Raw genomic sequence first — 27,414 nt, forward strand, 5'->3', positions numbered from 1 at the left:
ATTTAGATCAGGCTTGCTTCGAACTCACTTATACCTGCCTCTGCTTCTGGCCTGCTTAGTTAGAGGGGCACGCTTTTAACTCTTTCCCCGGTCAGGACATAGACAAGCAACTACGCATGCGTCCAATCCTTGCGTGCCGCCATGTTACTATGGCAGCCGGATGCGGAGCGGGCCGGAAGTCAGTACAGTACTTCCGTCTCCACAACACTTCCGGGTTGGAAGACGAGTGGCTACAGTATCACGAGGTAGGTTGGACGACCTTTCGTTGTTAGAGCTTCTGGTTCGCGAGTGTGGCGGGGGCGGGCGGCGCTAGTCTTGTGCGAGGCGGCGGCCTGAGGCTGATCTGCCCGGTCCTCGCCGCCGGGGGTTGCCCCGAGACCCAGGCCGCGGCCGGAGGGGTCTTTCCAGTCTGTTCCTCGGGTCGCCGCCCAGGGGCAGAGCAGGATCAGTTCCAGCCCACGGGTGGTGAGGGTAGGGCGCGTGGGGCCGGAAGTGGAGGTCGGTCCATTTCCGCTGGTTAGATGAGACGGAGCACGTCTCGGCTGTAGACAGTTCGCCTCGGGAAGGTGCCCGACCGTTGGGGAAGTCTGTGTGCAGTAGGGAACGTGGCACCCGGCTAGGAGTCAGTGAAGGCACCTTGATAAAATGGCCTGCACACTGAGGCCGGTCGCCGAGCATCAAGATCTACATCGTGGGTCATAGCCATCTGTAAATTCAGTTCCCAAGACCACTTACCCGGCCTGCAACAGTTGGCTCTGCCTTCAAGCATCCCCCTGCCGTATGTGCTTTTTACACACAATCCGATGTGTGTTTTTCATTTAGCCAGCTCTCTTTTTTTCTCCACCATGGGTTGTGGGCGCTACAACCCATCTCCTTGGTCCCACGAGCACCCAGCAGGCACTCGGTGGACATACATACAAGCAGGCAAAACACTCATGCACACAAAATACAATCACTCTCTCTCTCTTCTCTTACTCTCTCTCTCTCTCTCTCTCTCTCTCATTAAAAGCAAGGTTCAAGAAGGGTGGCAGTAATTGTTACTGAAGGGGCCTCAGCCCATGGCAGAAATTCGTCTGGGGCCGAGAAAGAACTCTTACAGCCACAAAACCCAAACGAACAGTAACTAAATATGCTGTAACAAGATGGGTGTGGAGTGAAATAGGGAAATTGGCTGCTAAAGGTGACTCCTGGCAGGGTAGGAACCAGGGGAGCACAGGCGGTGTTGCTTAGTGATTAGTGTTTGCCACATCTGTTTTGGTTTTACTGTTTGGCCCTACCCCATTGCAGATGCTCACGTGACCATCCACTATCATAGGGTACAGCCTAGAGCTAGAATTGCTCCCGGATAGTGGTCAGGTCCCAGCAGCAGACTGGCGGCCTGTGATTAGAACATAGCCCGTTTCCTACTTCTCCGTAGCACTAGGACAGCCAAAAAGAAAGCATTAACTCATGCCAAAAAATAAAAATTACTGTGCAAAACCTGATAATACGCGACGTGCTGAGGCTACAGTGATCATGTAAGACTGTCTGCTAGACTGTTCCTACTGTGTGTCAGTGGGTGACATCGGGGAGAAAGGTCTAAAGCAGAGCTCTCATGGCCACATGGACCTGAAAGACCTGCCTTGCAGGTGAGAATTCAACTGTTCTTTCATGGCCCCTTCCCTCCAAAACCTGGCTGGTCCTTACAACTGCCGTTTACTACCCAGGATAAATGTGTGCCTAGCATCCAGGTTGATTAAAACCCTGCAGGCAGTGGAGGCACTCGCCTTTAATCCCGGCCCGGCACTTGGGAGGCAAAATGAGGAGGATCTCTGTGAGTTCAAGGTCAGCCTGGTCTACAGAGTTCCGGGACAGCCAGGGCTGCGAGAGAAACACTTTGGGGTATGGGGTGGGAAATGACACACTCTACAGAGAGAGAAATCCAGAGTGTGCTAGTAAAATCAGAAGCTACAGGTCAGAAATGAAGACAATGGGAAGAAGTAAGAGCACATAGTACCTGGTGTACAGAGTGAGTTCAGGGCAGTCAAGGCCATGGAGAGAGACCCTGTCTCAAAATAGATCATGTAAGTATATTGCCTAGTCATCAAAGATAAATTATAGTTGAACCCAGAAGCAATTCAGAAGGAGAAGAATATGAAATGTTTGCATGTAATTTTTTTTTGCTTTTTTAAAAATTAACTTTATTTTATGTGCATTGATAAAAGGGTGTCAGATCCTCCCCTGGAACTGGAGTTAAAGACACTTGTAAACTGTCGTGTGGGTGCTGGGAATTGAACCTGGGTCCTCTAGAAGAGCAACCAGTGCTCTTTTTTTTTTTTATAAAGATGTATTTATTTATTATGTATACAATGTTCTGCCTGCATATACGCCTGTGTGCCAGAAGAGGGCACCAGATCTCATTACAGATGGTTGTGAGCCACCATGTGGTTGCTGGGACTTGAACTCAGGACCTTTGGAAGAGCAGCCAATGCTCTTAATTGCTGAGCCATCGCTCCAGCTGTGTATGTAACTCTTTATGCAGTAGAGAGGAGGGTCTAAAGTGGGGTCCCAGTATCCCTGACTGGTCTCAAACTTACTATGTAGCTGAGAAGGACCTTGAACTTGTGATCCTCCTGCCTCCACTTTTCAGCGCTAGGTTACATGTGTGTGCAACTACAGCAGATTTATGAGATGCTAGGGATTGACCCCAGGACTTGGTGTGTGCTAGGCAAGCACTTTACCAGCTGAACTGCATACCTGCCCCGCCAGTATATCTATCCAAACTTCATACCCCTGTATTGTGAAAGTTCACCCTTCTCCACTGTGGAGTTCTCTTGTTTTGCTGGTCACTAACAAGCACATCTGCCCTCTTTGTCAAAGGCCAGTATGAGGTCTGTGGGTGCTTAGTGATGCCAGCATGAAGCTCACTTCACTCTAATGAAAGGCTGGGTCATGGCTCCCCGGTAGTGGCAATAGCAGGAGCAACACATGCAAGCTGGCTTCCTTTGTGTGATCTGTGTGTGATAGTAGGATAGATGTTTAATGACTGAGTGACTTATTGTTAATTTTTTGAATTACAAATGCTACAAAAGAAGCACAGATTGGAAAGAAGGAGGGAAGGAAGCTTTTTTTGTTTTTTGTTTTGTTTTGTTTTTCAAGACCAGGTTTCTCTCTATGGCCCTGACTATCCTCACACTATCCTCACGCTGGCCTTGAACTCACAGAAATCCACCTGCGACTGCCTCCTGAGTGCTGGGATTAAAAGTGTGTACTACCACCTCCTGGCCTTAAATATAATACTTCTTTGAGAATTTTGTAATTTTTTTTTAAATATTTATTTATTATACATACAATATTCTGTCTGTGTGTATGTCTGCAGGCCAGAAGAGGGCACCAGATCTCATTACAGATGGTTGTGAGCCACCATGTGGTTGCCGGGAACTGAACTCAGGACCTTTGGAAGAGTAGGCAATGCTCTTAACCACTGAGCCATCTCTCCAGCCCGAATTTTGTAATTCTTTGAGAAATTCAGTTTAATCTAGTTCTTGGATGATCCCACTTCTCGACCCCCCTCCCCCTTTTCATGTCCTCTTTGTTTTCTTTTTAAAAATAACCCATCCAGTCAAGTTTATGGCTGCCATATACTCTGGGTGTGGGGCCATCCTCTAGAGCCATGTCAGTACTAGGGACCACATACCCTTAGAGAAAACTGCCTCTCCCTTCCCCAAAAATCTGTGTCACCTCAGGAGAGGGAGCTCATCAGCCCCTCCCCCTCGGCATTTGAACTGGCTTGATCATGTGTTAGCTACACACGGCTGCTATGAATTATGAGTTGTGAATGCAGGGGTTCTGTCATGTCCGGAAGACGCTGCTCTGCTCCAGTTCTCCCAGTCTGGGTGCTCAGGATCTGGTCCCCAAGCTTTGGAAGGCGAGCGAGGCACACAGATGTCCCATTCATTATTCCGTTAACATTTGTTCTCTGCACTTTCTGCTGCTTGCTTTGTTTTGCTTTTTGAGACAGGGTTTCTCTGTATAGCTCTGGATGACCTGAAACTCTGTAGGCTAGGCTGTATTGGCCTGGAACTCAGAGAGATCCACCTGTCCCTGCCTCCTGAGTGCTAGCATCAAAGGTGTGCACCACTACTACCCAGCTTTATTCTCTGTACTTTGACCAGTTGTGAGTTTCTGCATTAACTACTGTCTACAGCAACCCCCCCCCCAAAAAAAAAACCCACCTCTCTGATGAGGTCTGAGAGATATATTAATTATTAATCTATGGGTAGAGAAGGACAAAGGTAGAGGCAGATTGATGCTATGTCCATTTAGCAGAATAATAGTGGTTGACTTGATGCCAGGTGGTGGTAGTGCACACCTTTAATCCCAGTACTAAGGAGGTAGAAGCAGGTGGATCTCTTTGAGTTCCAGGACAGCCAGGGCTACACAGAAAAGCTGGAAAAAAAAAAAAAAAAAAAACAGTAGATTCACCCTGTCTAACTAAACTTGGACTCCTTGACAGATTTGCAGTACCCCACATGTTGGATCAAGGCTTTAGTTTTAGAAAGCAGTTTGCTACCCTAAAACATTCAAGCCACTGTTGCACCCATAGGCACAACTTGCCCTTGCCATTGTAGTTCACAGGGCTCCCAGTGAGTAAGGTTGAGATGATTTTCCACCCAGCAATCACATAGCACTTCTGGTACTATGAGAGCTAGGCAGTAGAGAGGAGGCTTCCTGGTCAGAACCAACTTGATGTAAGAGAAGGCTCTCTTAAAGAAGTCAGCTTCCAGTTCCAGCTGTAGTCCTAGGACTGAAGAGATTGAAATGAGGGTAGCAAGTGTTAAGGGCCAGCCTGGGCAACACAGCAAGACCTTGTCTCAGAGTAAAGCAAAGCAGTCTTCTAGCCAAGCTCACGGGCAGGCAAGGGAGCAGCAAGGAGAGTGGGAGGCAGCAGAGATCCCAGAGAGAGCCAGGGAAGGACTCGGGCATGTGGGGAGAACTGCAGCAAGTACCTGTCACAGAAGATGAGTCTGAGTGGCATGTGGTCCAGAATGTGCAGGACAGTGTTATTTCCTGTGAATTGGGAGGGGTGTGTGTGTGTGTGTGTGTGTGTGTGTGTGTGTGAATGTATCATAAAGGCAGTGGGGCCAGGCGATGTGGATTACAGTGAACTTCCCATATTTTGAATAGTACAAAATTTATACTCATGACTGCAGACTTGTCATTTGTCATACAGTTTCGTTTGTGCTGTCACTCCTGCCCTCAGACTTATGTTTAAAAGGCCAAAATAAACCATTGTCATGTTTTTCTAAAGGAATAGGATGGAAGAAGACTCAAGCAGATTTAAAATCCACAGGGCAGTTTTTTACAAGAAAAAGAAACGGTCTTCTGTGTCCGAGGAAAGACCCCAAATAAGAACCCCTGAGACCCTGGAGAGTGAGCATCCTCCGGTGTCCAAGCCAGGGAAGAAGAGGAGGAAGGAGTCCCAGATTCCAGCCCCCGAGACCCTGGAGAGTGAGCATCCTCCGGTGTCCAAGCCAGGGAAGAAGAGGAGGAAGGAGTCCCAGATTCCAGCCCCTGAGACCCTGGAGAGTGAGCATCCTCTGGTGTCCAAGCCAGGGAAGAAGAGGAAGAAGGAATCCCAGACTCCAGCTCCTGAGAACTTGGAGAGTGAGCATCCTCGGGTGTCCAAGCCAGGGAAGAAGAGGAAAAAGGAGTCCCAGACTCCAGCTCCTGAGAGCTTAGAGAGTGAGCATCCTCGGGTATCCAAGCCGGGGAAGAGGAGGAGGGAGTCCCAGACTCTAGCTCCTGAGATCCTGGAGAATGAGCGTCCTCGGGTGTCCAAGCAAGGGAAGAGGAAGGAGTCCCAGACACCAGCCCCTGAGAGCTTGGAGAGTGAGCATCCTCACATAGCCAAGAGGAAAAAAAGGAGGGAGTCCCAGACACCAGCCCCTGAGAGCCTGGAGAGTGAGCGTCCTCACATAGCCAAGAGGAAGAAGGGGAGGGAGTTCCAACAACTTACTTCTTCCCTTCTGAAAAATTCAGAAACCTTCCATAAAGCCAAAAAGACCATTTCTACCCATAAAAAAAAGAGAAGTAGTGTGTGGGAGGTGGATGTGGAAACAGGGATCATTCTTGTAAATAAAGAAAACATAGAGAACCTGCTGGAGAGTTCTAGAAAAGATGTGGATATTGTTTATGTAGATGTGAGCAAGGGACAAAAGTCAGCAGAAGCAGACAAAGCAGAGGAGCTGTCTGTTGCTGAGTCCCAGAAACATGACTGTCAAGAGCTGCACACTGATGTTAGGAGCAAAAAGAATCAAAAGCATTTGAAGAAAGTTGTATCCAGGGATGCTGTACGGGAAAGCCAGCATGAGAACATCATCTTGCCCCACTCAGAATCCTTATCTTCTGTGAATCTAGAAGGCAAAAGCACAGAACTAGCAGTGTCTTGTAAAAAGTCTGAGGAAAAAGTGTTCAAGAACCAGGAATTGGAGGTCATGCCTGAGAGTGTTGGTAGCACACACCCTGGAGGAGAGGCTGGGACTGGAGAAGGAGGTGAGAGGATCAAAGGATCCCACAGTATCAGGAAAAAGTCTAAGAAAAGGAAGTGTGCATCTGTTCCTATTGCCGCCTCTGGTGACAGTGTCTCACTGCCTGACAACAGTGCTGAGAATGCCCTCGTGGATTCATTGGAAGGCAGCAATGCTTTGAGGGAAGAGGATGTGGACCACAGACCAAGGGAGGCAGGAACCCAGGCTTGTTCCAGCGAGAAGCATGCAGAAGAGATGCAGAGGTAAGCTGGGAATGGTGCGTGTCTTCTGTGAGCCTAGGAAATGACAGAAATCATAATGTGCACATATAATTGAGCCGTCTCAGCAGATAGCTGAATCTCTTCATGTGTAAAAGAAGGTAGTTAAATTAGATTTTCACGGAGCCCTCTTTTTACCTACTGCTATAAGATTGAGTCATTTTAAGACTTCCCAGCAACTCAGCTTGTCTGGGAGCGTGTACTGGTGTATATTTTACTGAGGATTGTGCAAAACTAGCGTTACTTATCTAATGCTATGCGAGTATACTGTTTAGTGAGCTGATGGCAGGAGGCTTTCCCACTCTCAGATCCTGGACTGGGACAGATCCTCTCTTCTCACTTTCACTCCATAACTTTGTGTTTGCTTCAGCATTAGGTAAAATAGAGTCTGACTTAGAATAGTCTCACATGAGTGATAAATGGAGTGCTGTTAAACGCCACATGGGATGGCAGTGATCACAGCAGTGGGTCATTCACATTGTCCTTGTATTGTCTACTGAGGACCTACCTTGTCAGAGCATTGGTTATGAGGCGGGAATATGCTGGCTTTCCTTGAGCCACAGGCCATATGAAAACACTAACTTGCTAACAGGTGGGCAAGATGGTTTAGTTTTTAGTCCGACAGACTCACTGATGCCTGAACATACTAAGAGCAGACAGATTCTGACATCTGGTAAAGAACTGGCGAAAACAGTTGCGCTGGATACATAAAAAACTAAGGAAGAGCCGGGCCGGGCCGTAGTGGCGCACACATTTAATCCCAGCACTTGGGAGGCAGATGCAGGCAGATCTCTGTGAATTCAAGGCCAACCTGGTCTACAGGACAGGCTCCAAAGCTACAGAGAAACCCTGACTCAAAAAAAAAAAAAACTAAAGAAGAAATGAGGCCTCTAGCCTGTGCCACAGGAACCACCGGTGAGACATAGCACATAAATTTCTGCTCGCATGTACCCATCTGATGTCGTCAGGCTGCATAGCATTTGAAGCTAGGGACTGAATGGCTCCGAGGTACAGTCCAACTTTACTCTTCGACTGAGAGCATTCAGAAAGAGCCGGAAAGGTGTTAGCTGAAGAGATGACTGTTAGTTACCGGTCTCCCCCTTAGGTTAGAATCCACCCCTGAAGAAGAAAGCAATTTGGAATCAGTCAGCAATTCCGCAACAAGATATGTATCTGAAGATGGGAGAGACTCTGACGAATCGGATGTGGATTTGGGCTCTGCAGTGAAGCAGCTCCAAGAGTTCATTCCTGACATACAGGAAAGGGCAGCCACCACAATCAGACGCATGTATCGGGATGACCTGGGACGATTCAAGGAATTTAAGGCACAAGGTAAACTTTTCAATGTCCAGAGCAGGCAACAGCTGCTTTTGTGAGTGACTTGGATTGATGGGCCCAGGGGAAGCATCCTTTAAGAAGATCTAAGAAGCTGCTGGATGATAGTGGCACACATCTTTAATTCTAGCACTTGGAGGTAGAGGCAGGCAGATCTCTGTGAGTTTAAGACCAGCCTACTCTACAGAGTGAGTTCTAGGACAGCCATGGCTGTTATACAGAGAAACCCTATCTTGGGTGGGAGGTGGGGGTATAGATCTGAGATGTGCCACAACTGAGCATTAGTTACTGGGGAATGTTAAAAGTCACCTTTTAGAATGTTTCTTCATTGTATGTATTTATCATGCATGATCATGTGTGGCATAAGGACTCTTTTACACAAGTATGCGCTGTACATTGAGGGGCTCTGACTTTGGGAGCCAAGGAGGTTGAAGAGAGTAGAAACAAACAGGTTAAGCACATCCCCCAAGAGCCTCATGTGGACACAGTTTAAAGAGCAGTGTCTTCTGGCCCCCTGTGAACGGAGGCTTTACTGCCCTCCCTGGTCCTGCAGCCATTCTTAAAATAATCACTGCAAGGCTTATTACTAGCTAGCTTGTACATTTAAATTAACCCATTTCTGTTAATCTGTATATTGCCACGTGGCCCATGGCTTACTGGTGGTGCTCTGGCATCTTGCCCTTGGGCAGATGCTGGTATCTCCCTGACTCTACCCTTCTCCCTTATCTGGTTGGATTTTCCACCTGGTTCTATTCTGCCTGGCTATTGGCCAAATCAGCTTCTTTATTAAGCAGTGGTAATAAAACATAATCACAGCCTACAGAGGGGTTATCCCACACCAGCTCCCTTTGCTGTATTCTGAGTTGAATCATGAGGTAAAGCAGGCTGAGCTCAGACTCTCAATCCTCCTGCCTCAGCTTCCCAAGTGCTAGATTTACCAGGTGTGAATCACCATGCCTGGCTCTACGTCTAAATTACTGAGTTATTTTTTTAATTTTGTTGCATGAATGTTTGTATGTATAATAAACTGAAAACCAGGGCTGAAGCTATGGCTCAGTCTGTAGTGTTTGCCAAGCATGCACCCAACACTAGGTTTGATTCCTAGCACCCCCATAAATTGAGTGTGCTGGTGCTTGTCTGTAATCCCAACTCTCAGGAAGTGAAGGCATGAGAATCAGAAGTTCAAGCCCATTCGTAGCTACGTAGGGAGTTTGAGGCTTGACTGAGCTACATGATACCCTGTCACAATAAAACAAAACATCTAAAGCCAGACAAGTAAACTGAGTCTCCAGCTCTGCCAAAAGAAAGAACAATGCGCTAGTCACACAATTGATCCTTAATGATTGAACAAGGATCAGGAGTTCTTTCAAAACTACTATGTTTTGTCAATCCTGACCCTGGTTTGCACGTAGAGAAAGCTTATGTTTGTTCAGCAGGCTTTTGTTAGTTAGCCCCTGTGAACACCACTTTCAGGAAGTTCAGTGACATGGGGTGGGGGAAGGCTTCTTCTAGATTCTTCTTCAATATTGAGTGGATTTATTATCAACGTCTGTTGCTTTTAATGTAACTATTTTAAAGAGATTGAGGAAACAAGTCACTGTGGAAGAGGATGTCTGAGAAGACCTGGGGAGAGGAACCATAGCTTAGACTAGAATTGAGGATGGGGAGCCACTCAGTGCCAAAGATCCCAGTGGGCTCGACTGCTCCTGGCAGGCTGGTCCTGCTAGACCTGGTATTCTGAGTTTGGTAGGTTTCCTTTTGGGCTCGGGAGTTGGTCAATAAAGTGCTTGTTGCACAAACATGAGGACCTGAGTTCAGCTTCCAGAATCCATGTAGAAGAGCTGACCATGGTGGCATGTGTTTGTAACCCTAACACAGGGAGGCAGAGACAGAAAGATCTTTGGGGCTTGCTGGTTGGCCAGCCTGGCCTACTTAGTCAACAGGAGAGCCTATCACTAAAAAAAAAAAAAAAAAAAAAAAAGTGGATTTGAGGATCAACAGCTGCACGTACCAGACCACAGAAAAGAAATGAGTGTGGTAAGTTTGCTTTTATTCATTATTGACAATACATACATACTTTCTCTCCTCCCCCCTCAACCCTAGGTGTTGCTATTAGATTTGGCAAATTTTCTGCTAAAGAAAATAAACAAATAGAGAAAAACGTGCAAGAATTCCTGTCCCTGACTGGAATTGAGAGTGCAGACAAGCTGCTGTACACAGACAGATATCCAGAGGAGAAGTCTCTGATCACCAATTTAAAACGAAAGCATGCATTCAGGCTGCACATTGGTAAGTGGAGAAGTGGACTCAAGCGCCATCAGCCTTCCTACACCTCCCTCAGCCCCCTGTGCTGAGGAGTACTTACTCTGAATCCCATGGGTTTGTATCTCAAGAGTATTGCGCCTGTGGAAAAGTGAAATGATCTTCTGTCTTTGTCTACTTGGCAGTAATTATGACTTCAGTTTCTTGTCCTGTTTATCATTCCTTCCGTGCACCATGGTCTTCTAAGGGCAGCGCTTTGAGCTAGACTCCCGCGGAGAAAGTTAGGAGGTCAGTGAGCCCTCTGAGACCGGCCCCAGAAGTTCATGGATGGCACAGATTGGGCACAGGGTTGTTAAAAACGAAGAAGAGGAGCTGGAGAGATGGCTCAGTGGTTAAGAGCATGCCTGCTCTTCCAAAGGTCCTGAGTTCAATTCCCAGCAACCACATGGTGGCTCACAACCATCTGTAAAGAGGTCTGGTGCCCTCTTCTGGCCTGCAGGCATACACACAGACAGAATATTGTATACATAATAAATAAATAAAATAAATATTTAAAAAAAAAACGAAGAAGACACAAAGTTGGGGAGGGTAGAGAAGAGGAGGCAGATCCTGGAGGACTTAGGAGAAGGAGTTGGGGTGAATATGATCAGAATACATTGTATGCTATTCTCAACGCATTAATTTAAAATACTTGTTTTAATTTAAAATATTTATTTATTTATTTTTTCATCTTTTCAAGACAGGGTTTTTCTGTGTATCCCTGGCTGCCCTGGAACTCACTCTGTAGACCAGGCTGGCCTTGAACTCAGAGATCCACCTGCCTCTGCCTCCCAAGCGCTGGGACTAAAGGCATGCACCACCATGTCCGGCAAAAACTACATTAAAGAAAAAAATGACGCGTAAGTGGCATCAGGTCACTCGTGAAAGAACCTTTTATGAGTGTGAAGATGATAATTCCATAGGTGTTTCCTGGGCTGCACAGGGACGTGGGATGGTGGTCCCTGGAGAATGGGAAATGGAGAAGGCTTTGCTGGGGAGAGGCCTGTTCCTCTCCTGTGCTTACCTACAATCTTGCTGAAATGGCAATCCAGTGAGGGTCTGAGTGGGTCCTTGAACCCAGTGTGCACCACGCTCAAGGCAGTGTTGACTGTACATGTGTTCATCTGCTCTAACAGTGCAGGCGTGTGAAGAGCCGGCCTCTGCACACTGCTGCACATGAGTTAATGTGTTACAGAAGGCTCCACTGGGTTACTTTGGCGTCTGTGACCATGTATGTCTCACATTGGCCACCTGCTGCCTCTCTGACTCTGTCTCCTGACTGTCTGCAGGGAAAGGTATCGCTCGGCCCTGGAAGCTTGTGTACTACCGCGCAAAGAAGATCTTTGATGTGAATAATTACAAAGGCAGGTAAGAGAGTCTCACTGCTTGGGCCGCAATTGGTTCTGATGTCAAGTAACAAAGTATCCACAGCCATGGTGAGAAGTGGAGATCACAAAGATCTCAGCATTGAAATTTAGCTGGGTATTGGTTAGGTATATGCCTTTAAGATTTGTTTCCACTGGACGGTGTGGGGCACACCTTTAATCCCAGCACTTGAGAGGCAGAGGCAGGCAGATCTCTGTGAGTTCAAGGCCAGCCTGGTCTACAGAGAAAGTTCCAGGGCAGCCAGGACTGTTCCACAGAAAAACCCTAACTCAAAAAAAACAACGAAAGAAAGAAAGAGAGAAATCATTTCCATTCCTACTTCCTTAATAAGCCATCTGGAATCTTCTACACTCAGTGTCCACTTTTCTGTGTTCCTGGCTGCAGCACTGGGCATCTCCTGCCTCTCACTGTGGCTCCTCTTTGCTCTGCTCTCTGTTGCACAGTCATCTCCAGTGCTGGAATTCCCTTCTGCTGTGACACATCCAGTTGGGTTTTCTGGAAATGTTGGAAGATGCAGGTTAGGTCACGTGGGACAGTTCTGTGGTACATGCAGAATGCCTAATGTGGTCGAACTCTCCTCCTTCCCAGGGAAAGTCCCCAGCTTTCATTTGTGTCCAACATTCTAAATAACATTGGCAGTACATTCTCAGTTTTGTTTCTTCCGTGTGCCTGTTTTCTAAGTGAATGAGGAGTCTGAACTGAGACCTTCATTCTGACAGGGTGAGCACCATACCTACTGACTCAGCCCTGTTACCCCCCTCCCACTCCCATTGCCCACTGTATCCTTATTCTCTCACCCACAATTTTTTTAATCTAAAAAAAATGTATTTTGTATGTATGTGTGCACCACACATGCAGGAGCCTGCAGATGTCAGAGGAGGTGTCATACTGGTGTGAGCCACCATGTGTGTGCTGGGATCTCTGCAAAGAGCAGGAAGTGTAGCCAGGTGTGATGCTGCTCACTTTTAATCCCAACACTTGGGAAGCAAAGGCAGGAACAGGAGGATCTCTGTGTTCGAGGCCATCCTCGTCTGCATAGCAAGAGCCAGGATAGCCAGGGCTGCAACAAAAGAGTAGTAAATGCTCTTAACCACTGAGCCATCTGTCCAGCTTTTACCCACAGTTCTTGTCCCTTTGGTTGTGAGCCTATCCTTTTACCACTGAGCCATCTGTCCAGCCACCTCCCACAATTCTTAATAGTGGAGAGGAATGTGTCTATAGAATGTTATAGAATTTTATAGAATGAGTCGGGCGGTGGTGGCGCACGCCTTTAATCCCAGCACTCCGGAGGCAGAGGCAGGCAGATCTCTGTGAGTTTGAGACCAGCCTGGTCTACAAGAGCTAGTTCCAGGACAGGCTCCAAAACCACAGAGAAAACCTGTCTTGAAAAACCAAAAAAAAAAAAATAATGATAATTTTATAGAATGCTTTCTGTAGTCCCTGTTTGTGAGTGCATGTTCTGCAGACACTGGCCCACTATTATACTAGAGAAGTTCCACGTCAGAGGTTGTCACAGTCTTCCAGAACTTTGACAGGCCATGGTATTGACATAACCCACCCCCACCCTGGGTTAAGATTTAGAAATCTGCCGGGCATGGTGACACACGCTTTTAATCCCAGCACTCTAGAGGCAAAGGCAAGTGGATCTCTATGAGTTTGAGACCAGCCTGATCTACAATGTGAGTTCCTGGACAGCCAGGCCGGTTATACAGAGAAACTCTCAAAAATAAACAAACAAACAAACAAAGATTTAGAAATCTAAGGTTATGAAAATTGCTATATCTTGGCTTAAGTATTTATGGTGTTCAATCTCAAAATTTATAATGTACTACTTAGATATTTAATAGGATTAATGCAGGCATACACATATTTATGTTAAGCCCAGAGAGAACAATCTGACAAGGTCCCTTCCTCGTGGGCCTTGCCTCCCAGCTGTGCCAACTCCTGTATGACTTCCAGCCTCATGGAGTTAACCCTTATTGCCATGTATGGTGAGAGTGGGTTTAGAATGGAGGTCATGAATGCCCTCCAACACTAACTGGAAGTGTTGTGCCACGCACTGGGGTGGAACCCAGGCCTTGTGCTTGCCAGAGACGGCTGAACCAGGGAGTCACATGCCTAGATCAGAGGAAGCTTCTTCTCATGGTAATCTTGCTAATACTAAGTGAAGTTAAGTCCTCCTTGTGGGGGCGTGAAGCAGGCCGAGTGGCTTACACAAGGGTTTGCTCGGCAGCAGTCAGCACTGTCTAGAGGAAGTAGTGTGATCCAAGGGTCCATAGATGCCAAAGACAAGCCTAGAACAGTGCAGCGCTCCTTGCAGAGTACCATGCAGATGGCCGTCTGGTGGGTGGAGAAAGCCATGTCCAAGCCAGCACAGAGCCTGTGGGGTAAGAACAAGCTCAGGTGGTTTGCTCTGGCCTTTGGCTCTGGCCAGCTATGACTAAGGGCATGACCACCACTGAAATGCTGAGACAGGCAGTGAGGGGCTCCAGCCATTGGTAGGAGGGACATGGCTTCCTGTCAGTGCTGCCTTCTGCTTTCCCAAAGTAGCGCCATGAGGTACCCTTTCTAGTCTTGGACTTCATTAAACATCCATTTTCCTTCTCTCAGGTACAATGAAGAAGATACTAAGAAGCTAAAGGCATACCATTCCCTCCATGGAAACGACTGGAAAAAGATCGGGGCAATGGTAGCCCGAAGCAGCCTCTCTGTTGCCCTGAAGTACTCTCAGATTGGTGGTCGTAAGTGGCCTGTCTCACTGTGGAATAAGCTAGTGCAGAGGTCTCTGTGGGCCCACTCTTAGTACCTGCTCTCTCTGTTACTTCATTTGGCTTCTTTGTGTGCTGTCAGTGAAACTAGCTTTATTTACTGAGCCCACTGACCATGCCTCAGTTCCATATCTTGTTGCGTGAATCCTTTTTCTTATGCTGGTCCTCCAGAAGCTGGCCAGGAGGGAGCCTCAGAAAGGGAGGTGTGCAGTCTCTTTGTCCCAGAGTGTTAGACTTAAACCAGAAGGAGTGGTGCACCACTTTAATCCCAGTACTTGAGAGACAGAAGCACGCTGATCTTTGAGTTTGAGGCCAGTCTGGTCCACATAGTGAGTTGAGGACAGCCAGGGCTACATGGAGAGACCCTGTCTCATAAACCAAAAAACAAGAATAACTATTGTCAATTATTTTAGGTTGGTTTGATTGAGCTGTTGCCTACTGTTTTCTGGAAAGGGCCTGATTTATCATCTCCTATTTATCATTTTTATTTAGTGGCGTGTGTGTGTGTGTGTGTGTGTGTGTGTGTGTGTGTGGTTTTTCGAGACAGGTTTGTCTCTGTAACAGCTCTGGCTGTCCTAGAACTCACTCTGTAGGCCAGACTGGCCTCAAACTCAGAGATCCACCTGCTTCTCTTTCCTGAGTGCTGGGATTAAAGGCGTGCACCACTATCACCTGGCAACATCTCCTTTTAACTGTGCTTAGAAAGCAAATAGATGAACAACTACAAGGTCATCCTTTTATGCCTACAGATATAAACCACGGTGCTTGGAGTAAGACTGAAACCCAGAGACTAATCAAGGCTGTGGAGGATGTGATCCTAAAGAAAATGTCTCCCCAGGAGTTAAGAGAGCTGGATTCTAGACTCCAGGAAGACCCTGAAGGTCGCCTGTCCATTGTCCGGGAAAAACTGTACAAGGGCATTTCATGGGTGGAAGTGGAAGCCAAAGTGGAGACCAGAAACTGGATGCAGTGCAAAAGTAAGTGGTAAGTGTAAGACTTCCTGTGTCTATTTTGATGGGTTTCTCTTATTTGTTTGGCCTGGGTGAGCCTATATATAGCTGTGCACAACACACAGTGTCGAGAATGCTGCACCTGCTTCAATCAGTACCTAACCTTGATTGACAGTGTGCACATGGGGAGCAGTTTCTTTGCAGGGGTTTATTTCTTCCTCATACAGAACTTAAAGACAGACTTGTTATCTGTGAATCCAGGAAGCTGAGGCAGGAGATTTGGGGCTAGCCTGAGCAGTAGATTGAGATGGATTGTGACTCTTGACTATCTTTCATGTCTTTAGTAAGGCAGGAAGAATAAATTTTTTAATTGAAACAGCTTTAAGGAAGTACTCTTTATACCCCCATGTTATGCTGAATAACCCCAGAAGTTACATGTCTGCAAAACTCAAGCAGTTGATAGAAATGCGTGTCCAGGGAGATCAGAGCCTAGTGGCAGAGTTGCTTGGCCTTGCTTGGTTTGAGGTTAGGGCAGTGGCTGCTGGGGGCTGCTCTGCAGCGCCCTCATAGTCATGCGCTGATTTAGTTCCTGGCTACCATAGACTGTTTCCTTCTGGCTGCATGTCCTCTCACTTTCCCGAGCTCTGGAGGGTCGAGCCTGAGTGTCCAGCTACATCCTCACTGCAGCAGGGATTCCTCATGGACTGAACCCACACTATGTCCAAGGCGTTTGGTGACCCTCACCTTCCAAATGAGTAAAATCCAGAGAAGTACTTTACATTAAAAGCAGACTCCTGCGCTGGGCTGTGGTGGCTCATGTGCCTTTTATCCCAGCACTCTGGAGGCAGAAGCAGGTGGATCTTTGTGAGTTCAAGGCCAGCCTGGTCTGTAAGAACTAGTTCCAGGGGCTGGAGAGATGATGGCTCAGTGGTTAAGAGCCTTCCAGAGGTCCTGAGTTCAATTCCTAGTAACCACATGGTGGCTCACAACCATCTGTAATGAGAGCTGGTGCCCTCTTCTAACCTACAGGAATACATGGAGGCCGAACACTGTACAAATAATAAATAAACATTTCATTAAAAAAAACAAAAAAACAAAACTAGTTCCAAAACAAGGTCCAGAGCTACAGAGAAACCTGTCTCAAAAAGAATAAAATAAAATAAAATAAAATAGGTTGCCTCCTGAATTGTACTGCCCTTTTAACACCTTTCAGCTCTGTTTGGGATATTTGGGTGCTTTGCTTTGGTTTTGTTCTGGGATTCAGACCCAGGACCAAATGCATGCTATGTAATCACTCCACCACTGAGCTAAGTTCCCAGCCTAGTCTGTGTTTAACAAACATCAGTGCTCAGGGAAAGAAACCCCAAAGAACAGATAATGTTGGGAGTGTGTAGAGGAAATGGGACCGTTTCTACTCTTCAATTTTAGGGTGCAACAGGAGAGTAGGTTCTGAGCCTCAGCTGGAGGGTGATGTTTCAGTGCTGGAAGGGGGAATGATTGGGGGGCTGTGCTGCTTCTGAGCCAACAGAAGATGTGCAAGGTGTGTTTAACATGAACAGAGAAAGAGGAGCCTCAACCCCTGGGCAGGTCGTAACTTGAAATGAAATCAAGCAGTGTGTTTAATCTACAGCTAGTGGTTGGGAAGAACAGTGCGGATTAGCTATGTGTGTGTTATGCATGGCAATACAAGCCTGTCATCCCAGCATTCAGGAGGCTGAAGGCAGGGATTTTAAAGTTCAAAGCCAACCTGGGCTATAAAGCATGACACTGTTTCAAAAGCATGTACACGGAAGTGAGAGAAAGCATGTACATGGAAGAAGTGATCTGTCGGGCTGATTGCGATGGATTGTGTCCTTTGTGAGCAATCCTGTGTGTACCCTAACTGCTGATGCTCTCCCTGGTACACAGTCGGCCCTTTCCTCCAACCACTAGCTACTGGCACTGGGAGTCAGTACATCAGTTCTCTCTAATTTGACACTGACTGTTCAGAGGCTAGTGATAGGAACAAGGAAGCCACCTGTTGGTCCTTTCTTTATATGTTTATATGTATTTTATGTGTTTGGTTGTTTTGACTGCATATGTGTCTGTGTGCCATATGCATACTTGGTACCCTCTGAGGTCAGAAGAAGGCATCAGATATCCTAAAACTAAAGTTAGGGTGAGTTGTGAGCCACCATGTGTTTGCTGGGAATTAAACTGAGCCATCTCTCCAACCCCTATAGCCACCTATTTATAAACAACCCCAAAGAGCATTTGCAGCTGAGTGGTGGTGGCGCACACCTTTAATCCCAGAATTCTGGAGGTAGAGGCAGGTGGATCTCTGTGATTTTGAGGCTAGCCTTGTCTACAGAGTAGGTGTCTGTTCAGGACAGACAACCAGGGCTATATAGAGAAACCCTATCTCAAACAAAACAAAACTATATATATATTATACTTCATCACCTGTAAATAGATTTATTACTTTATGGGACTGAGGAAATGAGATGACCCAGTGGGTAAAGCATTAGAACCTGAGTTTAGGTCTCCAGCACCCATGTAAAAATCAGGTGTCTATAACCCCAGCACAGGGGGTGGGATGAGGCTGGAGACAGACAGATCCCTGGAGCTCATTGGTGGCCTTTGCTCTGGTCATTGAGTTCCAGGTTCAGTAACAACCCTGTGTCAAACAGTAAGGTGGAAAGCAGTAGAGGAGCACAGCCAATGTTAACCTCTGGCCTCCACGTACTCAAAATTTCCCAAAGCAAAGAAATCAAACCCCTTTGCCGTTAATCAAGCCATACTCGGGTCCTGGATTACCTGCGCCTGATGGATACTGCTTCAAGGTTCCACATTATAGGCTTGAGACTTTATGAAGAGAGTCTTCTACTCTACTGGAAGAATACCAGTCGAGGGGTAATGTTGGCTCTGTTACTAACAGACATAGTCTACCCACACCAAGCCCACAGCCTTGTCTGTTTACAGTGCGCTCTCTAGGGTCCCTCCTGGTGCACAGGCCTACAGCACAGATGTCTTCTCAGTCCCCTCCTGCGAAAGCTTCACTTCCTGCAGCACCAGCAGTTTGGAATGTTCTGATTAATCCATGATTAATTGGGTCTAAAAAGTCTTATTTTTACTAATATGATATCTTAAAGTACAGCCAGTGAATTGGCAAAGGAACTGAGAAGAAAACAGGAAGGTGATGAGAGCTTGTAGTCCAGCCCTGCTGGGTGGAACTTACACTTAACATGGACTCCATTGTGCTGCAGTGAAGCCAGCATGCTGCTGCACTGAGAAAATAATACTCATAAGTATACTGTGACTCTCAATTGGAGTGTTCCACTTTATAGAACTAGTAATGGTTTTTCACCAGCCTTTATGTGTAAAACCAAAAATTGTCATTTATCAATTTGAAAAAAATTGTCCTTACCCAGATTTCATACCACAAACTATACCTCTCCTCCCCATTAGCCCCATTAAACAGTCATGACCTTCCTGTCTGTTTATTTACTCTGCCCATCGAGTGAGAGCAGTTCATGTGCTGCGGGGCTCCCTGCAGGGTACAGCAGGCAGGGAAGAAACGACCCACAGAGAGACAAGAACAAAACTCAGCCCGATTTTTATTGTAACTGGCACTGGCCCAGGACTTCAAGAGCCTGTCTGGCCCAGATCCTTTTACTTGAGCCATATTTGAGCACAGCACAATTTTTGGAAAAAGGTATTCAGATAACAATTAACTCAGTCCCAAGTGCACAACAATTTGAGACATGTTTACATTGAGATTCCTTACAAAGTACATCTGGTTTCTTTCACAAGAATGGGAACTGTTAACTCAGAGAAAGTGCCTAAGATTTAGGGTTGAGGCTGTTTGACTCAGGTGAACATAGTGTCTGTGGGTGTCCAGTTGGCCTGGCCCTAAGATAACACAGAAGTCACTTAGGCTGTTGTAAAGCACAGGTGACATCACTCATAAGAGTGATTTGGGGGAAAGGTCTTGCTTGGATAAGTAAAAAAAATTCTGGGAGACACAGGCAGAGCCTCTCTCTTCAGACAACAAAGGATCCCCAGGTTGTAAATGGCACTGCAGGAAGAGCAGCTACGCACCTCACTCCACTGAAGGGTGAGCTGTGTGTAACTCTCCTGGCTTCTCCAGTGCTTATCTGTGCACAGGCTTTTTACTCTCTATACTAAAAGTAAGGGAAATTTGTGCTTTTTAAACTAAAAGTATTTGACATTTTTCTTTCTTTTTTTTTAAACAGGACAGAGATTCTCACCAAAAGGATGACCCAAGGTGGGTTCGTGTATCGTGGCGTCAATGCTCTGCAAGCCAAAATCACCCTTATTGAAAGGTACTGAAATAGGGGCGGGTGCTGTGTGAACCACTGTTAATCCCGAGCTAGGATGCTGTTGCTTAGACCCACCTTCCACGTGTGTCACAGCTGGTGTGGCCTGCCTTTCTGAATCTCTGTTCTGACCAGTTCTGAATGGGGCTGATGAAGAGAAGTTACCTGCTTCCCAGTGTTCTTGGGACAATGCATGGTGGCCATACTGTGTTCTCAGTTAAAGTCGTTAGTTGAGTCTGCAGAGCTGTCCTATGGGTGTGCTATTCCTGTCCATTGGGAGTTGGTGATGGCAAAGTTAGCCCCGCTATACCGCAGTGACCTGTTGGTGCAACTGTTGCTCGGCTTTGTCCTGAGTTCCTTGTCTATGCAGAGTCCTTACCACAGTAGCCCAAGGGAAGTGGAGGCATGAGCATCTCTGACACCTGTGAGTCTGGCAGACACAGGCTTATGTTGGAGTGGCAGCAAGAGCAGCAGAGGCCCATGGTTGTGGCCATTCTGTCCAGCTTCTTAGTCCCATCACTCTGCCATGCTTCCTATGTGTTAACCCTGGCTTGCTGTGCCTCACCCTTCATTCTGCAAGAGAGACAAGTTGGCCAATCTGAGAAGACATCTCAGGTCAGGCAGGACTAGGGTTCAGGGTTTCACCACTTCGGTTGTCATGACAAATTGAGTTGGTGGCCGAGTCCCTAAGCTCCATGTACTTGTCTGCAGAATGGGGCTGGTGCCCCAGCCCATGGTGCGGAGGGAGCGTCACTGCATGAGTGGTACATGTTCAATACTAATGGTGTCTTGAGCACTGGACTGGAGTGCAGGGCACTGTTCCTGAGAGGCTGTGTGGAATGGGGAGATGCTTCTCAGCTCATCTCCAGAGCTTGCTCTCTGACCTTGGACTAACCTCGGACTAGGCTGGACAGTGTACTTGTGGGGACTGGAATAAGATGGAAGCCCTTGGCCTTTCAGCTCTTGGTAGTCTGTGAGTCTGTGGAGGTGGATTTGACTTGGAATTTTTATTCTTTCTTACAGGTTATATGAACTAAATGTGAATGATGCTAATGAAATAGATTGGGAGGATCTTGCTAGTGCCATAGGGTAAGACCATTTACTGAACATTAAGCTTATTCAATCGTTCAATCGTAGAACGTTTTAAAAATAATTTTTTTTTTTTTTTTTTTTTGGATTTCTCTGTGTTACAGCTCTGGCTGTCCAGGAATTCACTCTGTCCTTGAACTCACAGAGATCCTCCTGCCTCTGCTTCCTGAGTGCTGGGATTAAAGGCATGAGCCACCATGCCCAGCTAAAATAACTTTTTATTGTGTGTGTATAGGTATGGATATGCATGTTTATGAGTGTGCATGTGTGTGTGCGCGTGTATGAGTGTACGTGTCTGCATATGTATGAGTGTGTATATGTGTACCTGTGTCTGAGTGTGTGTCTGCATGAGTGTGCATGTGTACAGTGCACATACAGCAATCAGAAAACTCATGCGACTCAGTTCTGTCCTTTCACCACGTGGTTGTGGAGATCAGACTCAGGCAGTCTATTAAGCGCTTGCCACTGGGGCACAAGGATCTGAGTCCACATAGCAAAGCTGGACATGGTGTTGGCGTCTGTAGCCCCAGTGCTGGGAGGGTGGATCCCCTGAGCTCCAGACTGTCTCAGCATATAAGGTAGGCAGTGACAGAGGAAGACACGTGACTTCACCCTCCAGCCTCCACACACAGCACCTGCTCACACTGATCTGGGCTTCACTTTGCTTTTGCTGTGTTCTGTGGCAGGATCTTGCTGTGTAGCTAGATTGGCCTCAAACTCACCATCTTCCCGCCTTCGCCTCCAAGAACTGGAGAACCTTTTAGGGCTAGCGGTGCCGCATCCAGCTGCTGTTGGAATGGTGTTGCCCGGTTGTCAGGTTTTTACATTCCCTGGTAATTCTCACTTGCAGCCACTGAGAGGAGTCAGAGCAGGACAGGAACCTGGGGGCAGGAAGTGATGCAGAGTCCAGGAACATGGCTTTCTCACCCAGAACCATCAGCCCAGAGGTGGCGCCACCCACAGTGGGCAAGGTTCTCCCATATTCAAGAAAATGCTTCAGAGGTTTGCCTGAAGACCAGTCTGGTGGAGACATTTCTCAGTTGAGGTTGTCAAGCTGACATAAAGCTAGCCAGTACAGTTTGATGTTGTTTTATTTTTTAATAGAGAACAGGTAGCTTTGTCCAGAGTAAGGGATGCATGAAAAGAAGCAGTGAGTAGCCCTCTGCCCACAGGAAGCCAGCATCTGCTCCCTTCCCAGAGCATTTGTGCAGGAGGCCTGCAGGACGTGGACCGTGTCCACCATCAGAGCTCAGACTGGTTGTGCACTTTCTCCTTCTCTACCTAAAGGCTCATCAGGGACTCTACTAGTCCTTTACAATTGTCTTTCCTTCCCCCCCTTACCATTCATCCATCCCCCCCCCCTCCCGTGTCTTACCACAGCTCAGGCTGGCCGTGACCTTGATGACCCTCTTTCCACTCCTCTCCTGGTCTTCCATTGCTCTCTGAGTTTGTTTTTCAGCTTCTTGAGAATCCTTCTTTTTAATAAGCTTTTTCCTAAGCACTGCTTTATCAACAACGCCTAGTAGTTTTTAACCTTTTATCAGAAGTTTAGACAGATAAAAGAACAAATGGAGCTCTATACACCCACTGCCATCTTCAGAAATGCGCCATATCTGGCCAGCCTCACTAAACTTCTTTGTCCACCTCCTGATTGTTGCCTTTTTTTAGTAAATTATATCTAGTTTGTGGCCTGGTATCCTTCAGCATTTAAGTAATTCCATTTGGAAATCAGTAATTCTGTTTCTAGAGAGTCAACTCTCACTGTGTTTGGAGCTAGTTATATGCAGAATAACCCAGTGGTGGTGTGCCCACTGATAGGAGAGAAGCTGAGGGTGCAGCTCAGCTGGGCTAGTGCTGCCTCCCATGTGGCAGGACAGAGCAGTGGGCTCTGTCCCCAGCACCACATCAACTCAGGTGTGATGCACACCTATAACACCAGCACTCAGGGTGAAGGCAGGAGGATCGAGAGTCATCCTTATACCGTGTGTTCCAGGCCTGTGTGGGGTCCGTGAAACCCTGTCACAGAAAGAACTGATGACATTTTGATTGACTTTTTTTCCCCTACCTTTCCTTTCTAAAGGGATGTCCCTCCACCTTTTGTTCAGGCAAAATTTTATAAGCTGAAAGCTGCCTGTGTTCCTTTTTGGCAGAAAAAGACTTTTCCAGGTCAGTATTACAAATCCTTGTCTGGTTAAGAGTATTGTGTTGTCCGGGTGTGGTGATCCCAGCAATAGGAAAGCAGAGGCAGGGGAATCTCTGTGAGTTAGAGGCCAGCCTCTGCTACACAGCAGGGTTACTAGTCTACATGGCACCTCAAAACCTCCCCTTGACTTCAGGCTGAGTCCAGGAGCTCTGATAAGATTGCAGTTTGCTCTGCTCTGCTACCTCCTAACAGTGCTGTGCCTGGAGGCACGGAGCAGGGCCGCTGTCCTGAAGAGTGTTCTAAAGCCCTGCAGCGGTTTCTTAATGCCATCAGGCTCCGTTCCTCATTGGAAAGATGGGTTAGAGGGAGCAGGTGTTGTCTCAGTGAGCACTGACTATGCAGCCGTGCACACCTGGGTTAGGGTCGCCAGCAAGCACATGGGAAGCTGAGCAGTGCACACCTGGAATCCCAGTTCTGGAGACACAGAGGCAAGAGGATCCCCAGAGCTCCCTGGCCGGCCACTCTAGCCAAACCTATAAAACTACAGAGCTCCAAGTTCACTGAGAGCCCGCTTCAAGACATGAGGTGGAAAGCAATTGAGGAAGCTCCTCACATCAACCTCTGGCCTCCACGTATGTGCACTTGTGTGTATATCTATACACATGTACTCACAGAGACTTGTATACCTGTGTACACTAGAGAGAGTGCCCTGTGCCAAACAGAAAAATAAGGATAGAGTAATGCCTGCCTAGGGATTCTCTCAAAGACTGCCTAAGAGACTGTGTGCCCCAGTTAAGGTGGATCTTACGTGTGGTAATGAGTGCAGGGCATTGTTAATGGCCTGTGTCCTTTGACCTTAACTGGAGACGTGTACAAATAATTCCAAAATGACCTTTTCTGCAGAGATCATTGACTACTTATATGAGACCAGTCTGCCTTTGCTGAAGGAAAAGTTAGACAAGAAGAAGGAGAAAAACAGTAGCCAGATCCAGACGCCCTCAGCTCCCAAACAAGACTTCCTGTTCAAAGACATCTTCTATTGCAATGACGACAGCGATGGGGAGGGCTCAGAGGAGCCCAGGTAAGTGCAATTCTTGCCCTTTTCCTTTAGTTTGGTTATGTTTATGCCCGTGTGTCGGTCAGCTCTTTGCTGTAGCTGAGCAGCTGAGTTGCTTGCCTCAGAAAGAGAAGCGTTCACTTTGGTTTTCTCCTTAGAGGTTCCAGTCCATGCCCCATTGGTGCTGTTACTCTGGGCCTGTGACGGCAATGCAGTGTGGCTAGCACATGTGAGAGTAAAGTCATTTACCTCATAGCCAGGACGCAAAAGAGAACAGGGGGAAATCCCACAATCCCTTTCAAGGCTCACCTGATGTCATAAAGAACTCCCAGGAGGAAACACCATCTACAATTGACACTGCCCTAGGGACCTTGCCTTTAATATGTAAACCTTGGGGATGGCGGGGAGAAAGTTCCCAGATCTGACGAGGCAAGAAGATCTTGTCTGTTAAAAATGGTATGACTTGGGCATAGTGGATGTGCGCACCACTAATCCCAACAGTCAGGAGGCAGAGACAGGTGCATCTCTGAGTTTGAGGCAGACCTGGACTGCAGAGTGAGTTCCAGGACAGCTAGGGCTACCCAGAGAAACCCTGTCTGGAGATACGGGGAATGGTATGATGAATGGGTGAACATTAAAACATTGTGATGGATGGATGAGCATTAAAACACATCGGGAGGGGCTGGAGAGCACTGGCTGCTCTTCCAGAGGGCCAGTGTTCTATTCCCAACGCCCAAATGGCAGCTCACAACTGTCTGCACCTCCTGTTCCAGGGGATCCAACACCCTTAAACAGACATGCACACAGACCAATGTACATTAAAAAAAACTCTGAGAAGAAGACTTGGCCAATGGAGTGCTTACTCACAAGTTCACAAGTATGAGATCCTGTGTTGGATCCCCAGCTCTCAGGTTGAAAAGTTGAATCAGGCATGGTGGCATGTACCACCTTGTACCTACGCTTGGGCTGTGAGAACCAGAAGATCTTGAGGGCTAGCTGGCCAGCTTAGTCTAATCAGCAAGTCACAGGACCCAGTAAAAGAGCATACCTGAAGAAATGAGGTGGACAGCACAGCTCCTGGGGAACACCAGAGACTGCCCTCTACCCTCTGCATGCACATACATGTGCACCCAGCACCCATGCACACCTGTGTATCTTTAAAAGTATTAGTATTCACCTTAAAGTCTGCGTGTATTGGGGGCACAGAAGTCCTGTGCTCACAGACAAGCACCAAGAGAACCAGGAATATTAATCACACAGGGATGTCTTCTCCATGGAGGAGATAAAATCAGATACCCGCTTCCCATCCGGAAAGCCAAGAGTGGATTCTATTAACGACCTGGTGACCTTCTCTCTGTGGAGACAGACCTCACTCATCTTTTGCTATAGGTGCAGGCCTCACCCTAACTCCCCAGGATGATTATCCCAGACTCTTCCCTCCCTAGACTCTTACCCATCCTTAGGGGAGATGTCACATGTACCGTGTGTCCTGGTGACCTGTATATTTGTCAGAGACACACTAGATTCTAGGCCTTTTAGCTATAGAACCCACCCTTATGGTCACATGTACTATATAAAAGAATCTCTTTGTAGTTGCATATGCACCTGGAATTGAACTAATTGGACTGACTGGTGCCTGGAAACCTTTTCCCAAATTATACTGTGTTTTAAATATATTGATAATGAACTACCTGGCTTTAGACTCCCTGAAGTCTGATCCAGGTTGATGAAGTCAATGTGCACCAGGTTTCACTTCCCATTGTGGCACCTGCAGGGACCCCTTCATGTGTGACTGTGAAAAGCATGAGCTGATTGAATACCTCTGGACCATTATATTGACACGGTTGCACCGCTGGTCCCATTGAACCAAAGCAACCCTGGCCCTGCAGTTGTTGGAGAGAACACTATGCGCAGAAAGATGAGAAAGCTGCCCTTTCCTGACAGGTGTCGCTCTGCTCTTTTCCAGTGCCCCTGGTGTGCAGTGACTGCGGTCCTCCTCTTCCTCAGACTGCTCTCTGTTCCCCTGGACCTCTTCCTGCGCATCTTCTCTTCTGGGTGGACTGCTGGTGGTCATAGCTGCTGGCACACTTGCGTTCGTTGCGGAAGCTCAGCTGTTAGTCTTGGAAGAATTTGTCCAGCTGATGCACAGCTCCCATAGGAGTCTAGTACAGGGTGAAAGGAGGCTCCTCTGTAAGTCAGGAAAGTGAAACCACCAAGGGTGTTACAGAGAGAGAACTTTCTACCGGGGTTTAGGTAACACAAGGTGTTCTACGAGATCACACTGTACAGGCAAAGGGGGTCACAAGATTGAGGCCAGCCTGGGCTACATAATGAGACCTTGTCTCAAGCATACACACACAGATTGTTCGGTGGTATGCTGGAGCCAACAGGAGGAGTGCAGAGAAGCTGTATAGTCCTGCAGACCACCCCAATTTTCCCATGTTCCAACCAGCTGCTCCCATACCCCAGGCTGTCTACTGCTGCTGGCCTGTGTCCCTCCATCAGCACATGCCTCTGCAGAGACATGTGTCGGTGTGTGACCTTAGCAGAAATCTGCTGCAAGGGAGTCTGGGACACCAAGTGTTCAGACTTGTATCCCATCTGTGCTGGGGAGCACAGAGAAAGGAAAGTGGCAAATTGTACCATATGCTCTGTTCCCATTGGTGCCCTCCGCAATCTCCTGTCCCCTACAGCTCTCAGATGTCATTTTTGTGGCACCATTAGAAGGTGGGCTAGACCAGCCACAGGGGAAGGAAGCACACTAATGGGGGGCTCGGGCTTGTCACTGTACCCCAACACTTTGTATAGTCATGCAATAACATTGAGTCGTCTGGTGGTGTACACGCATGTGTCCAGCACTCGGGTGGGGGCAGGGGATTGGGAGTTCAAGGTGTTCTTGCCAAATAGGTTCTAGGCCAGCCTTGGCTACAGAAGACCCTGTCTCGAACAAACATTGAGTAAATGTCTTAGTACATGCTTCTCTCCATCTGCCCCTCAGACATCCTAGTATCAGTGCTGACAGGACTGACTTATTTCTACAGAAATGATAGTATTAATGTATAAACCAATGCTATGTTTGTAATAGGGAAAAAAGAAAAATATTACATATTCTGTAATAAGAAGTATGCTAAGTTATGGTATGGGCCTAGAATGGAATATTATATGGTAAATTAAAGTGATAACAATAGATTTGATTGACATGAAAGTATATTTTTGTGAAATATTTCAAAGGAATATATATATTTTCTCAATTTTGTAAAACTTAAAAATAAAATTGGT

The 27,414-nt window shown here is 47.1% G+C and overlaps 1 protein-coding gene across 3 annotated transcripts; it reads left to right on the top strand.

Moving 5' to 3' along the window:
- Positions 1 to 227: 227 nt before the first annotated feature.
- Ttf1 (transcription termination factor 1) lies at positions 228 to 27,414 on the top strand. 3 transcript variants are annotated; one of them, XM_041675158.1, is made up of 12 exons: positions 228 to 245; positions 5,291 to 6,772; positions 7,893 to 8,119; positions 10,226 to 10,411; positions 11,713 to 11,791; positions 14,420 to 14,550; positions 15,327 to 15,561; positions 19,763 to 19,852; positions 20,870 to 20,935; positions 23,016 to 23,101; positions 23,982 to 24,159; positions 26,102 to 27,414. In XM_041675158.1, the coding sequence occupies exons 2-12, from the start codon at positions 5,298 to 5,300 to the stop codon at positions 26,118 to 26,120; spliced, it is 2,772 nt and encodes a 923-aa protein (XP_041531092.1). In that variant the 5' UTR covers positions 228 to 245; positions 5,291 to 5,297; the 3' UTR covers positions 26,121 to 27,414. The 3 variants fall into 3 exon arrangements, 2 of the variants coding, with proteins under 2 accessions (XP_041531092.1, XP_041531093.1); XM_041675159.1 differs by lacking the exons at positions 23,016 to 23,101; positions 26,102 to 27,414 and having other exon boundaries at positions 23,982 to 24,124; XR_005976393.1 differs by lacking the exons at positions 23,016 to 23,101; positions 23,982 to 24,159; positions 26,102 to 27,414 and having other exon boundaries at positions 15,327 to 15,554; positions 20,870 to 20,931.

This window comes from Microtus oregoni, unplaced genomic scaffold (genome assembly GCF_018167655.1).
Source record: "Microtus oregoni isolate MIOR12 unplaced genomic scaffold, Mior012 000025F_ref0000491, whole genome shotgun sequence".
NCBI classification, from domain to species: Eukaryota; Metazoa; Chordata; class Mammalia; order Rodentia; family Cricetidae; genus Microtus; species Microtus oregoni.